General features: G+C 32.1%; 1 protein-coding gene across 4 annotated transcripts in view; it reads right to left on the reverse strand.

The window, feature by feature from the left end:
* Positions 1 to 13721, reverse strand: part of SLC25A36 (solute carrier family 25 member 36) — a 30881-nt gene that overhangs the window by 12569 nt on the left and 4591 nt on the right. For all 4 annotated transcript variants that reach the window (XM_026664091.2, XM_087965007.1, XM_087965008.1 and 1 more), the window contains exons 2-4: positions 7990 to 8151; positions 4405 to 4482; positions 1480 to 1580 (exon numbers count right to left, since the gene is read on the reverse strand). In XM_026664091.2, coding sequence (XP_026519876.1) covers positions 1480 to 1580; positions 4405 to 4482; positions 7990 to 8151 — 341 coding nt within the window. The remainder of the gene's footprint in view (positions 1 to 1479; positions 1581 to 4404; positions 4483 to 7989; positions 8152 to 13721) is intronic.

The following is a 13721-nucleotide window of genomic DNA, read 5'->3' on the forward strand; positions in this document are numbered from 1 at the left end:
AGCCTTTTATATTAAATGTAGAACAAAGCACATTTGCCTCAAAATGACAGCTATGAAAAACTAAATAATTAAAGAAATAGATCTAAAACAGAATTTTCATATACATAATTCAAATCATAAATATAAGAAAAACTGCTGGATAGGCAAACTGGACTTGCATGTAGATATGAAATTTGCCAACAAATCAGTTTTCTACATATTCTGGGCAAATATGCATATTTACAACAATAATTATAACAACTAGGTAATTAATGTTTAAGCTAATTACAAACAACTATTAATGTGTATATACACAGGTCATTTTCTGTTAAAAAAATTACTAATCCATTTTCATCTGCTGCTCTGTTCTTTATCAAGAGAAATTTAATTTCTTTGTAACTTCTGAGGAAAAAAGAAGACAGGTAACAGTCTCTAAATCAATGTACAATTTTAAAGGAATCCTCATTTGCACTTCCTTCCCATTCCCCATGGATTCTTTAAACGACTGTATACAAACAGCTACTTAAAATGTAAATCTCTATTCTCCAAAATAATAAGACAGAACATTAACTATGCTTATTAATTATATGGGCATTTTTGTCTCCCAAACATGTCAGGATTCTGATATAGAACACATTATGTAAGCCACTAACTGAAACATTTATTCTAGAATAGCACAATCTTACATTTTCTCATCACCTGCCTCAGAGATAACTATTACAGAATTGCAACTGCATGAATTCTATTATTAATTCTGAATAAACATGTAAATAATGTTGGAGTACATTTTTATCTCCTCTGTTTCCTAAGAAACTCATTTTCATATCCTCTCCCCCCCTCCCAATGCCAACAGGAGAAATTTTGCTTGTTTTCTTATCCCTTATGAAGGCAATGAGCTTTGAGGATTTATCTGATACAAGCTGGTGCACAAAGAAGATATTGCAGGTGACTTATCAGAGGAAGAAGTTTGCAATATAAAGTCTGTCAATGAAAAGGAAAAAAAGAGGTGCTCCTTTATTCCACATAAAATTTGCTTAGCTTGACAGGACTATGCACTGATCAAGATTCAAAGGGAAATGGTGCACTGGAGCATACATAAGTGAGCATATTTCTCTGCAATTATATGGCTACTCTTTTGTAAGCCCATGAAATAATGCAGCTTCTTTATAGAGTTAATGGAAATACGTATAATGCTCCTGCATGCTACAAATCACCATTTCCCTTACTCCAAATCCCTGAATACTCCTACAAACTGTGTCTACCTGATTCACTAACTTGGGGGTTATGAAGAAAATAAAATACTTTCTAACTCAATCTTCTATTAATGATTGTAGAAAGCATTCATACACAATCAGTAGATTTTCATATACAGTATTTTAGTCATTGTATCTTCATTATATTCTGAACTATTTCCATTACTTCTTTAGGTTTCATTTATTATTGCAGCCATTTCATTAATAGCTTTTCAATAGATTAAAGCAGGAATTCAAAAATCCTTACCTGCCACTCCAGCTGAGGTCATATGTACTTGAGTAGAATCTGGCTCAAATATGTTATTCATAATTTCTTTGGACTTGGAGTAAGTTGCAAAATATAGCGCTCTAAAAGTAGAACAAAAACAGTTAACCACAACATAGCTATGCTTTAGACCAGTATTAATAGTTATGTTGCAGTAATAAACAATGTTCCACAGTAGTGTTTCTTGGGTGAAGTGTGTGGAGGTGCAGTTTCCCGTTCACTATCTCAGCTCGTGGGAGTGAACTGGCAAGACTCACCACCTCAGTTTCACCTCTTCACATAGACTGACAGCTTGCTTCCCACTTCTACACCTGCTTCCTGAAGTGGTCTCTGCCCATCAGCTGGTTTGTGATCAGTGGCAGAAAACTGGTTCATCAATGCAGGCAAGTGATAATATAAATGCTCATAAACACTCAAGTAATTCAAGAAATTAAGAGATGTCTAGTGCAGTTAACATTCTGGAGGTTCACATATGTTCAGCTAAGTGGAACTATGCCTGATAAAACCAATTCAAAGAGAAAAGATAGTAAGAGATTTAAGCAACAAAAATGGGAATTTATAGAGAAGATATAGATTTATAGAGAATTAATGTTCAGAGATTTCTTGTTGAATAGTATTCTTTAGCAAGTTGTATTAAGATTTATTATTATAGGACATATGATAATAAAATAATTCACGATACATAACATGCTTAATTTAAAAAGGCCTCTAAAATCAATGATATGGGAGAGCACATATGTGTGGGGCTATAATAATTATTTTATAATATGAATTTCCAATATTTTTTGAATGTTCATTTAAATTTGAGAAATTCAATTCTAAGCTTTCAATATTTAAAAAAGGAAGTACTTAGTTATACTACTGACGTATTAAAACTTGAATGTTAAGGATTAGTATTCCACTATGTCCAAATTCAATTCTAAGCTTTCAATATTTAAAAAAGGAAGTACTTAGTTATACTACTGACGTATTAAAACTTGAATGTTAAGGATTAGTATTCCACTATGTCCAATAGTTAGGTATATTACTATAACAACATTGAACATTTAATGATATTTTAACATAAAGACTTTTAAAATAAACTTAATAATCAATAAACCAAATTATTATTTTGCCATACATAATTGTACTGATGGTTTGGAAAATGCTGTCCACAGAGGTTGTGATCTGAATAAATTAATTCACACGTCAGAACATTAGTTAATGCCATTAACTTTGCAAACATGTTGCCTTTCACAAAATGTGATAAAGTGGTTGTTTTACGTGATGTAGTTAGCAACGGGGAATTTGAAATCAGTGGTGTATGCTATATATGTTATAAAACAGGCCTCATTATGTCTTATTTAAATAGAGAAGTGCTGTTAAAGCTACTCAGCAATGTTTAAACAAAACATAATGTATTTGTCCAAAGTTGATGACTTGAAAAGAAAAGCATTAGAATTTATTCATAACCCCAAGAATACATAAACAAATGGACAAGCATAATACAAAAATTGAAAGAAGTCCAAAATTATATTTTTATTCAAAGGTGAGAGAAACATACAAACTAGATAATATATTTTTCAGGCTAATTCCCATTTCTCTCCAACCTTTTGATTCCTATTTTTGATATTCTATTAAAGTGTTGTATTTTCCTTATGTTTACATAAAAGATTATATAAAGGATTATTTTTGCCTACTTTTTTCTTCAATGCAGTGAATAATGGATTATATAAACTAACTGCTAATTAGAAAATTTAATTAATAAGTCCTGACTTATTCATGGGTTAGATTTACATTTCTTTTAAAATTCATTCACAGATAGTAATAGCCAAATTTGCAACTTTAATACTATAGTGAAATCTTTATTAAACATATACACACAATGAGAAGACATGGTGAACTTAAATCTGTCAAGTGTATATAATTTTTATTAATGTGATGGCAGCTTATGATACTACAAAACTAAGCAGTACTTCATATGATTATGAGAACCATAAGTACACAACCATATTCATAATAAGACTAAACTAATATTGTCTCCAATGCAAGCATCTAAAAGGAATCATATTGAATCAACTCTTGGTGTCTCAAAGCTTTTAGACAAGTGGATAAGTTGCAAATTAGACGTGCCTGAATAATTCAAGTCTCTTATTTCCTGCAAACAATGACTGAAGTTAACTCAGAGGATAATCCATTTTAGGATGCTATACAAGGCATTCCAAAACTGAGCAGGCAGCCATATGATTCATTCAAAGAATTGTTTCTTAGCATGCTTTCTCCTCTGCCATTATAAACTGTTTGTTGTTCATAGTTCATTCCACTCATTCATCTTCTATAGAGGAATAATGAACTTAATATCTATACAAATCCTATATTGACTATCACTCTATAGATCTGATCTTATTTTGTACAATGTGAATTACAGGGAACTGATATTCTGATTTCATGAAACAAAAGTTTACTAAAATTGTCCTAAATAAAATGGCATGTACCTATTTTACTACGCAGTGTAAAATTAAAATTAACTGTACAGGTAGATATTTACGTATATATCTCAGTTATATAGTTGCAAGACTTAATGACATTTGTTTACAGAAAATTTCAATTCCCAAATTAGAAAAAAATACAATAGCACGTATTATTGTTTATATGGTTTCCTTTATAGTGTATTTTAACTTGAGAGTATGATGCAAGTTTACATGGTTAGCATTTTTGCCAGGATTCATAAGATGACTATAAATATTAAAAGTATAGTTTGCGTCATACTTATATTAAAAGTTCAATAATTATCACTGAATAGTGATAATAAGGATAGAGAAATAGCTTCCCAACAAGGAATGCCCAGTGACTTTAAAATAATGAAAAGCATTATAAATTTATATTATCAGATGAAATAAGCCAATTAAATATTTTTTTTCAGTTTACCTGGATGGAGCCACGCCTACCAAGTTAGGACCTAGTCCTCTGAAAAATGACCGGGGACCTTCATTTTGTAAGATCATCCTGTGAAAGAAATACATATATGATACCATAGATTTAAGATCAGATGAAGAGATTCCAGTTAACCCAGTTTACAGAATATCTGTCATACAAATGTTGTGGTTCCTATATGGAATATGCCACTTCAGAATGGCAGTGATCCAAGCAGAAGCTGTGATGTTACAAAACTAGCATTGCTTGTCTCTGGCAACTACGTTTTTTACCTCAACTTTCTGTAATTATATGATATAGAGAAATGGTGTGGGGCTATCTGTCTCCCAAGAATATAATATTTTACCAAAGAGAATAAGAGAAAGATTTTAGGATACTATAGTTAATCGAAATGCAGTTCACACAACATTTCTCAACAAAAACTATAAGCCATGAGCCACCATATGGTGTGGTCCTAAAAGCAAGCAAAGCAATAAGCACCTGCCAGGAATTAAGAACAAATTAATAGTTATGTGCCACATCTAGTGTAATGAAAAGCCTGAGAATATCAGTTAAATCATATCAGCTAGGATGACTGAAGAGAATCACTATTTTAATATATTTTCCTTTAAAATCAGTCTGCTGAGCTTTAGACCTAGGATTCCATGTTCTAAGTGTGTCCAAGATCCAGTTAGATGAAAAAATTGCTGCAAGTCTGAATCTGAAATATCAAGTATTCTGTAGCAGTTAAAACACATATTCTCTAGTTTTAATTTTGTCTCTGTAATCTCATTGACCACAGACAAGCATGCATATAAGCAATGTGGTCCAAGTTTTCAGAAAATGCCACAGAAGAAATATTCTACTATAGATAATTATTACCAATTATCTTGTAAGCTAGGAAATTTCCTGGACCAGCTTCACTTATATTTTGCAGGAGACAATTGGCCAAATGTTTCAACTTTGCTTGCAACAGTGGTCTTTGTAAAGAATATCTTTTAATATTTTCTAATTATTACTGGTGACCCACACAGTGTCATCTAACACTGAAGTGTTAGTTTCAATTGTTAAAATACTGTGTTTCTGAATATTTTCAGAGCTAGTTTATAAAACTCTCAAAATTAACATTATCTAATATCAACATGCTATATACCGCAGCATATTTACCAATAGTGTTCTGTATTATCAGAATGTCTTTAAAGTATTTCTTGTACAAATAGAAATACAGGTTGATGACATGAAGATTGAGCAAACTGCAAACAGTATTTTTTTTAAAAAAAAAACTCAGTTGTAACTGTTTAAACATACAGCCCAACAGCATTATGCAATAAATTATAGTAGTTTCAAATGTCAATATTTATTCTTGGTAACAACATTGAAAATAATGATCCTCCAAATTTCTCCTCCAATTGTACAGTCAAAATATGAAGTTTCTCTTATAAGAATTGCTTATAAACAAATTTGGTTCCTGCAATGCTTTTAATCCACCTGAAGAAAATTCAGAGCTCTGAAATATGTTGTGCAACTGCATTCCTGAATGATCATGTACCTTTAATTATTTAGAGAGTTAAGGTATGATTTTGCAATCTTAGCCATCAGGTGTATCAGTACACAAGACAAGCAAGATCAACAAGAATATAAATTTTCTGCTGTTAATTTAACTGTAGTTGATGCTTCACATGCATTTCTCTCAAACTAAATATAATTTATCTGAAAGTTTTTTCAAACTGCAGTGTGTGAGGAATTTTGGGAAACTTCAAAATAATGCCCAATATAACAATTAATTCCTAGCTTAACTGAACTATCTTTGCTAGTTACAGAAAGCTGGCAATCATTTATGGATTGTGAACTTCATTGCATCAAATGGTAAATCATTATTGCTTTTATTAGTAGACTCAGTCTACTGAAGTAATGACTGAACAGGAACATTGACATACATGCAAACCCAACTCCACTTCCCAAAATTTCCACTCATTAAGTCATTGGCTTTTTAAAATTGTGGGAAAATATCTGAAGGAGGCCCTGTATTATGTCCATTTGAATACAGACAGAAAGAAATCCTTTTTATTCACATTCTGCCAGTGTGAAAGATCCTTTCAAAATACTTTTAAATCTCCCTACTCATGGTGGATAATCAGGATTCAAACAGTTTAAAAAGCCAATGACTGTTTTTTTAAAAACCTTAACAAGGCTATCTCCAATCTCCAGGTTGAGACATATTGGCTGCAGCTAAAATGTGTACCAAATGAATTTAGGAACAAGCCAAAATAATTACACATTTTAACAACAGAAATAAAACTTGTAGTTGAGGAAAAAGAACATTTTTAGAAATATCAGATTGTTTCTAGTTATTAAACTAATTGCTGACATCCACAACGTCTGATATATATATATATGTGTGTGTGTGTGTGTGTATGTATGTATGTATGTATGTATGTATGTATGTATGTATGTAATCAAAGAGCTTTCCTTTAAGTATTCATTCAGCAAGAGCAAGATAGATGGTTTTTGGCTGGCAGTACACATTCTAGTTCAGTTAGATCACTTATCCTAAATAAAGGATAATGCTGGCTAGTTTTCCAAAGTCTTTAGCTTCTGGCTTTGACATATACCATGGGAATAAATAAAACAGAAGTAATTCTTATGATTGAAGAAATAATTGTGCACAAGATTTCAACAAGTGAATATTAACCATATTATCAAAAACTTGTGAAACTCTACTTTGCAAACGAAAGGAATAGGTACCAAGATAAAGATGATAATATGGACAGCTGAACTTAACTTGAGAATACATTTTATTTTAATTGTCCTTTTAGAATTTATTCTTGTAAGATACTTAAAATGAATTTATGTAATAGTAAGAGGTGATGCTATTCAAAGTGAAATTCCATGTCTATACTCTATAACAGTGGCAAACCTGGCAAAGGAGAGAGGTTTCCTCTGACTTGGGGGAGATATGAGATGGCTCTGCTTTTTTACTTATATATTATTAAATTTATTTAAACTTAAATTATTAAATATAATATTAAATTTATATGAAATATAAAAAATAAATATTTTATATTATTTTATATTAAATATATTATCTTTTTAAATAATTCGTATTAGTGGCCCTCGGGATTTAAAAGTATGAGTTTGGTGGTCCCTGAGGTCCAAAAGGTTGGCGACTCCTGCTCTATAAAACAGGTCACCTAAACTTGTTCTCTATCAAATATTCCTTACTTACCGTATTTGCCGGGCGTATAAGACGACCCGGCGTATAAGGCGACCCCCCACCACCACCGGAAACGCCCTCCAGAAATCCCCAGGGCTGCAGCGGCAGGGGCAGAGTGCCAGGGGCCGTGGGAAGAACAGGAAGGCTGCAGCCTCGGGCGGAGCGAGGCGGCGGGATGAAGCGGAGCGACGCAGGGGATCTAGGAAGCCAGAGGCGCCCGCTGCGTCCAACAAGCATCCGAAAGCCGGCAGTGGATATACCGGCGTATAAGACGACCCCCCACTTGGAGGCATGTTTTTTGGGGCAAAAAAGTCGTCTTATACGCCGGCAAATACGGTAACTTAAATCCTTATTATACACAGAAGTAGGAAGAAATAGGTGCTCACTTAAAGCAATGGAAAGCCCGTGGAGAAACTCGATTAACACTTGCACCATTCACAGTATTCAGCTGAACTTCAGAAATGTAGAGAGTAATAGATGAAGATTGCAATCGTGTTTTCAGAACTTCTAGTGGACATGTCAGGATTGCAGCTACTGTGCCTCCACATCTGTAAAGAAAAAAAATTGGGATTATCTCATTGAGATATATATTCCTTTCATAAAAATTCAATTTTATATCTCTCCTTCTTAATAGTCTTATAATTGTCACTAAAAAGACTAGTAATATTCAATAGGAAATCTAGCTCAAGCTCAAACGTACGTTTTCTCAGCCTCAGCTAAATAAGACTATTAATTTAGATGCTATAGTTGTAAAAATGTTACTTCTTTGTTTTACATAATTTCTACTAACTTCCAAAACTCAAAAGAAATTTATATAACTATATCAAATCATATGATCAATTCTATTATACTTCATGCAAACTTGTAGTCCACATCAACCTCTCATCCATCAAAATCTCTGAAACAGTTTTGTCTTCAGGGGAGGATGCTATTGAGATTTCTGGAAACAAGCTTTTCCATGGGAGCATATTAGAGATGGGGAAAAATACTCCTAAACCTATTTTATCCAGTTACAATTTAAAATAAAAAATAGAATAAATCATCCAATTTTTTTAAAACTGGCATATATTTATGTTCATTTCACTTTTTGTACTTTCTAGAATAGGAAAGAACATTAGAATTGAATTGAATCATTAATCTCTGCACCTTAGAATGTCATATTAATTTTTCAAAAAGCTTAATGTTATTCACACCTCTTATATTGAAACCTGTTGAAAGAACAATTATAGACATATTATCAACTATTACAATCTGCCCTGCAAGACTTCCTGCACATCACTACATTTTTATTTTGAACGTCTAAAACTGAATAGGGATTGTTTTAGTTATTGAGCAGCAATTTTCACCATTTTCTCAGATTCAACTCTGGAAAGAAAGATGGAAATAGTTGGCAACCATATAATCAATACATAATCAATTCTCTGAATCAGAATTCGTCCACAGCAAAATTCCAAAATTAGCTTCACTAACCAGCATTCACACCTCTCTCTATATATTTTTTTGCACAAATCCTGGCTTACTTTAGCCAAAACAATGATTTCCGTTTTGTTCTTCCCTTAAAGAAGACTTAAGGGGATCTCTGGGCTTCTAGTCTGGTGAAATATTCCTACATTTCCAATTTCTGTGAGCACTCTCAGAAAACTCAATACACATCCAGATTGATAAAATGACTGACCGATGGTAATATAGTTTCCTATACTATGATGATATGCAGTAAACCTGTGAGAAGATACATCAGGAAAACTGAATGTTCTTTTATTTGGTATCAGAATAAAGAATTTATTTTCTTTGTATGAGTATGTATATATTCATATAAAATGTCCACTATATATATATATACTATAACTGTAATGCCCAGAACCAAATTAGCCATTTGTGTGTTCCTTCTAAATAAAGTTCAGTCTAAGTGAGTAAATAGTATATCAACAGAGTTCTAAAAGACATGTTAAGCTGCCAAGTACAAAAATTGACAAATGCAGGTTTTTAAATGTGAGACTTCATGTTCAATATGCTTTCTTTTTTTTAAAAAAAATCTTAGTTTATTTACTAAACTATTTCTAGAAACACAGGAAAAGAAACAGGAATATATTTAACTTAATTTTCTCATGAATGGAAACTGGTGATTTCCATAAATAATCTCATGTGTTTATCACAAGTACTGCATGACTGGGTTCCTTTTTTTTTACAAATATGACTTGTTAAACAAAGATGATATATATTAAATTTGTATAATAACTCTTTCATTACAGAAAGGATTTATGCTTTTTCTGCATTTATAAACAATTATTTCCACTCGCAAAATATCACTTTTAAATAAGCAAATACAATGAGTTATCTTCTTTCAATATTGCATAACTACTCAGTTATCTACAACATGTAGATTTTCTGTCAGAACCTTTGAAAATATGTAGCAAGAATTACTATCAATAAATTTAAAGAAGCCCAATTTCACATTTGGTTTCTAAAAATGGCAAATAAAGATTCAAGTGGAAATATATTGAAGAACACTTACCTTTTCTTAAAAAGGAATCACTTTTACCTTTGTATTTGAATCAATCGCACTAGTACTAGTGTATCAATAACAGCAAAGTAGAGGGCACCTGCATTTATAGCATATAATTTAACTACTAATTTTTACCATGGTTTTTAGCGCTCTGAGCATTTTTTAAGTAGGAAAAAAGTATAAATTGCAAATAAACAAATTTTTGAATATTACTATTTTTATTTTAATAAGTAACTTTCATTAAGGTGTATTTCAAACTCAAGCTTGGAATCTTGACATAGATAGGCTGGTAAATTGGCCAAAGTTCCAATTAGGATTGGAGACACCCAATTTCAAATCCCCATTCAGTAAGTTTAATAGAGGAATCTTTCAAAACAAACATGTTTTGATACAATGCACATATTTATTTTCTAACATTTGGTAGTAGGATGAATTTGAAATCAAATTGAGATGTTTTCAAATTTCATTAACTTTACATGATAAGTTGAACTACAGAAGAACTTGCCTATAAGAAGTTTACCACTTTTATTTATGCAACTAATGCACTTTTATTTATTAACATAATAGATTACATTATTTGACATAATGGCATTTTTACCGTACTAACTAAATAATCTTAGTACTCTAAGGTTAGATAACTTAAACCATTAAAGATACAAAAAGGAAAGTATTACGTCAGTATTAACTATCATGTCAGTGTTAATAGACATGAAATTATTTACCTTCGTATCCAGAACTAAATATAACATTAAAAACTGCTACAAATTTAATCAACTATTTGTTGCACCAAATGGGCTTCTGTCTTACGTTAGTTTCCACTGTAATGCCACTTATTTGTCTGTATTGAAAAAAATAAAGCAAATTTGACACTAACTAAAAATAAAAAAGAGACGAGAGGCTGCTTGTTTTCTAACTACCCATTTTCAGCTTCTGCTAACTTACTTTATTTATAAAGATTTATGCCCTTTTAGAAGCCAAAGTGAAAATGTATATATACATTTGCAATACTGCATATATGGGAATCATTCTTGCTTAAATTTGATTAACTTCTGTTGTAAATATATACTGTTAATTTGCCCCCTGCTATCTATTCTACTGTTTTGATTTTGGTAACTCCTTTCTTTCTTTAGAACATGCTTTTTCCCCGTTAAGATAGTTTTGTAAAGCAGTAAAAATGGCATATTTTGACTTTATGCTACAGCAAAATAAAAACTAGAGGACTAAAAACTAAAAGAACTTTTGCTGGCTGCTAGTAATAAAAATACTTGGGACTGATAACTCTAAGCTACTTTCACCCTGCTCTGCACACGAACACATATTTTTTGTATTTTGCTGACTGAGGGATTAGGCAGAAGCCTTCAACTACTCTAATAACAAAGCAGTCAAGGTCTGTAACATACCTTCTGTACAGTATGAACTTTGACCAACTTTCTGAGAATTGGAAGCAGAAATATAAATCCTACCATAGGAAACAACCCAGAATAAAAAGAAAAATTATAAGTTTTGAGAAAGCATATGCCTCTGTTATATATGGGGTCTTTGTCCGCAAGAAAAAAATACTACTGAATTAAGAAGTATAAGAACACTGGGGAAAATAGTGTAACTGGGGGTGTCCATAATGATGTCAAAAAGAGTGTTGTGTTATACTTGCATAATGATATGATGCATAAATATGTAAGGGACAAATGTGCATCGTCATGTTGCAATACATGCTTCCTCACTTGCCTTTCCTTGCCCCGGATGACATGACAGACAGAATGAAACAATCAAATTCCTAAAAGAATTATTGACTGTCCATGTAGACCATCTCCAAACATGCAACTACAAACCAGAAAGCAATCAGTAGAGATTCTCAGTCATCCAGGTCACGGTTGTCCCAAAGGTGCTTTTTCAGGAGGCAACTAGATTTTCTTGTTCCCCCCCCCCTTTTTTTTTTCTTTGAAGACGATTAGCTTCTCATCCTAGAAGCTTCTTCAGCTTTGATAGGATAGTGTGGAATGGAAGGATTTATATTCCTTTCAGGCAGCAAATGATCAGCTGTCTGCAAGGAATATAAATCCTTCCATTTCCCATTATCCTGTCAGAGCTGAAGAAGCTTCTTAGATGAGAAGAGAAATGTCTTCAAAGAAAAAAACAAAAAAGTCCAGTTGCCTTCTGAAAAGCACCTTTGGGACAGAGATCATTCAGAAATGAAAAACTAATTGGTAAATCTGGGTGAAAAGAAAAAGAATTTAACATGTAGGTTTGTAATTTGAAACAAAAGCTTGAAATTCAGAGGCCTCAATTCAATAGCATGTGGAATTTGATAATTTAGAAACTAGCAGAATATTTCAAATTTTTGAAGAAAACGAATTCTACAATATCATAGCTTTGATATACAATGCCACAATATCCTCCTCTAAATAAACAAAAACATCCTACAGATATTTTGAACCAAATAATCTAGAAAGATTCCCATACCAGCCACAATAATGGCAGAGAACAATTATTTATGTTCAATTATCCTATTTATAGCCCTTGTCTGATTCAGATACATTATCTTTTGCACTATTTGGTTCCACGCTCTGTTCCTAATCTCAAAAAATAAGTATTTAATTTCAAAACATACAGCTACATTGCACCAAAGAATATTTTTATGCTCTAAGACTTTTCTGGTAATACTACAAAATCAGGATCAAAATCCATTTATCACTAAATAGCAGCACAGAAATCTAACTCTTCCCAATTTTCTTTCAGTTGTCTGGATCTACCTATTTTGCCTGCAAGCCCTATATAAATCCAGAATTTTTATTACATGAGGCATCACAAAATTCTTTCAGGGAAAGTTATATTTATGGATGGAATTTAATTTTGCTTTGTATAAGGAAACCACTTCCTTTATCTTGGATATTCTCATGACCAACTAAAATATATTCTGGGCAGCTCAACATTTCAGGGCACATTTTGACTGTTTTTTGCAACACAATGAACAGTAAACTAGCCAGCCATATATTAGTTTTGTCTGTTGTGTATAAACTCACCATGCATTTGCTAAGCTAATAGATCAATTCATTCTTTTAACTTGGAAAATTTAGTTAAATAAACCAAGGTTCAGAAAATCAGCTTAAGTAAATCATGAATATGTGTGTCATGTAACAGACCTGGAAATATTCTGAAAGTTGCAGAAGAATGGCGAAATTTAATTTCATTACTGGAATATTATCAGTGAAGCTTTAGTCCCACTGAGGTCAGTGGGACTTGTTTCGCCATATATTAACAATGTCATTTGACAGTTTCCTTGAAATGTTCAGGACTGCACCAAATCTGCAAAGCCCTTCTTTGAAAAATAAAAACAAGTGTATATGGTCATAATTTTTCATTCAATTGCCTTTTTACATATACATACATAAAACTACCCTCTAGTATTTGGTATTTCAGCTAGACTAAATGGGCTGTATATCTGATAAATGATATAAGATTACAAGCCAAATTGTTGGAGTATATTATCTATTTCTTATTTATACAAGGTCTATAAACAAGAGCAGTGTTAGAACCAGTTGTCTCTGGATCAGCTTGAAGATACTACAGAAAGAAAATGCACCTACTACACTGCAGTGGATTATCTGATTGACTGTA

This window comes from Notechis scutatus, chromosome 4 (assembly GCF_049901735.1).
Source record: "Notechis scutatus isolate UNSWTSFEM ecotype Mainland chromosome 4, rNotScu1.2, whole genome shotgun sequence".
Classification (NCBI taxonomy): domain Eukaryota; kingdom Metazoa; phylum Chordata; class Lepidosauria; order Squamata; family Elapidae; genus Notechis; species Notechis scutatus.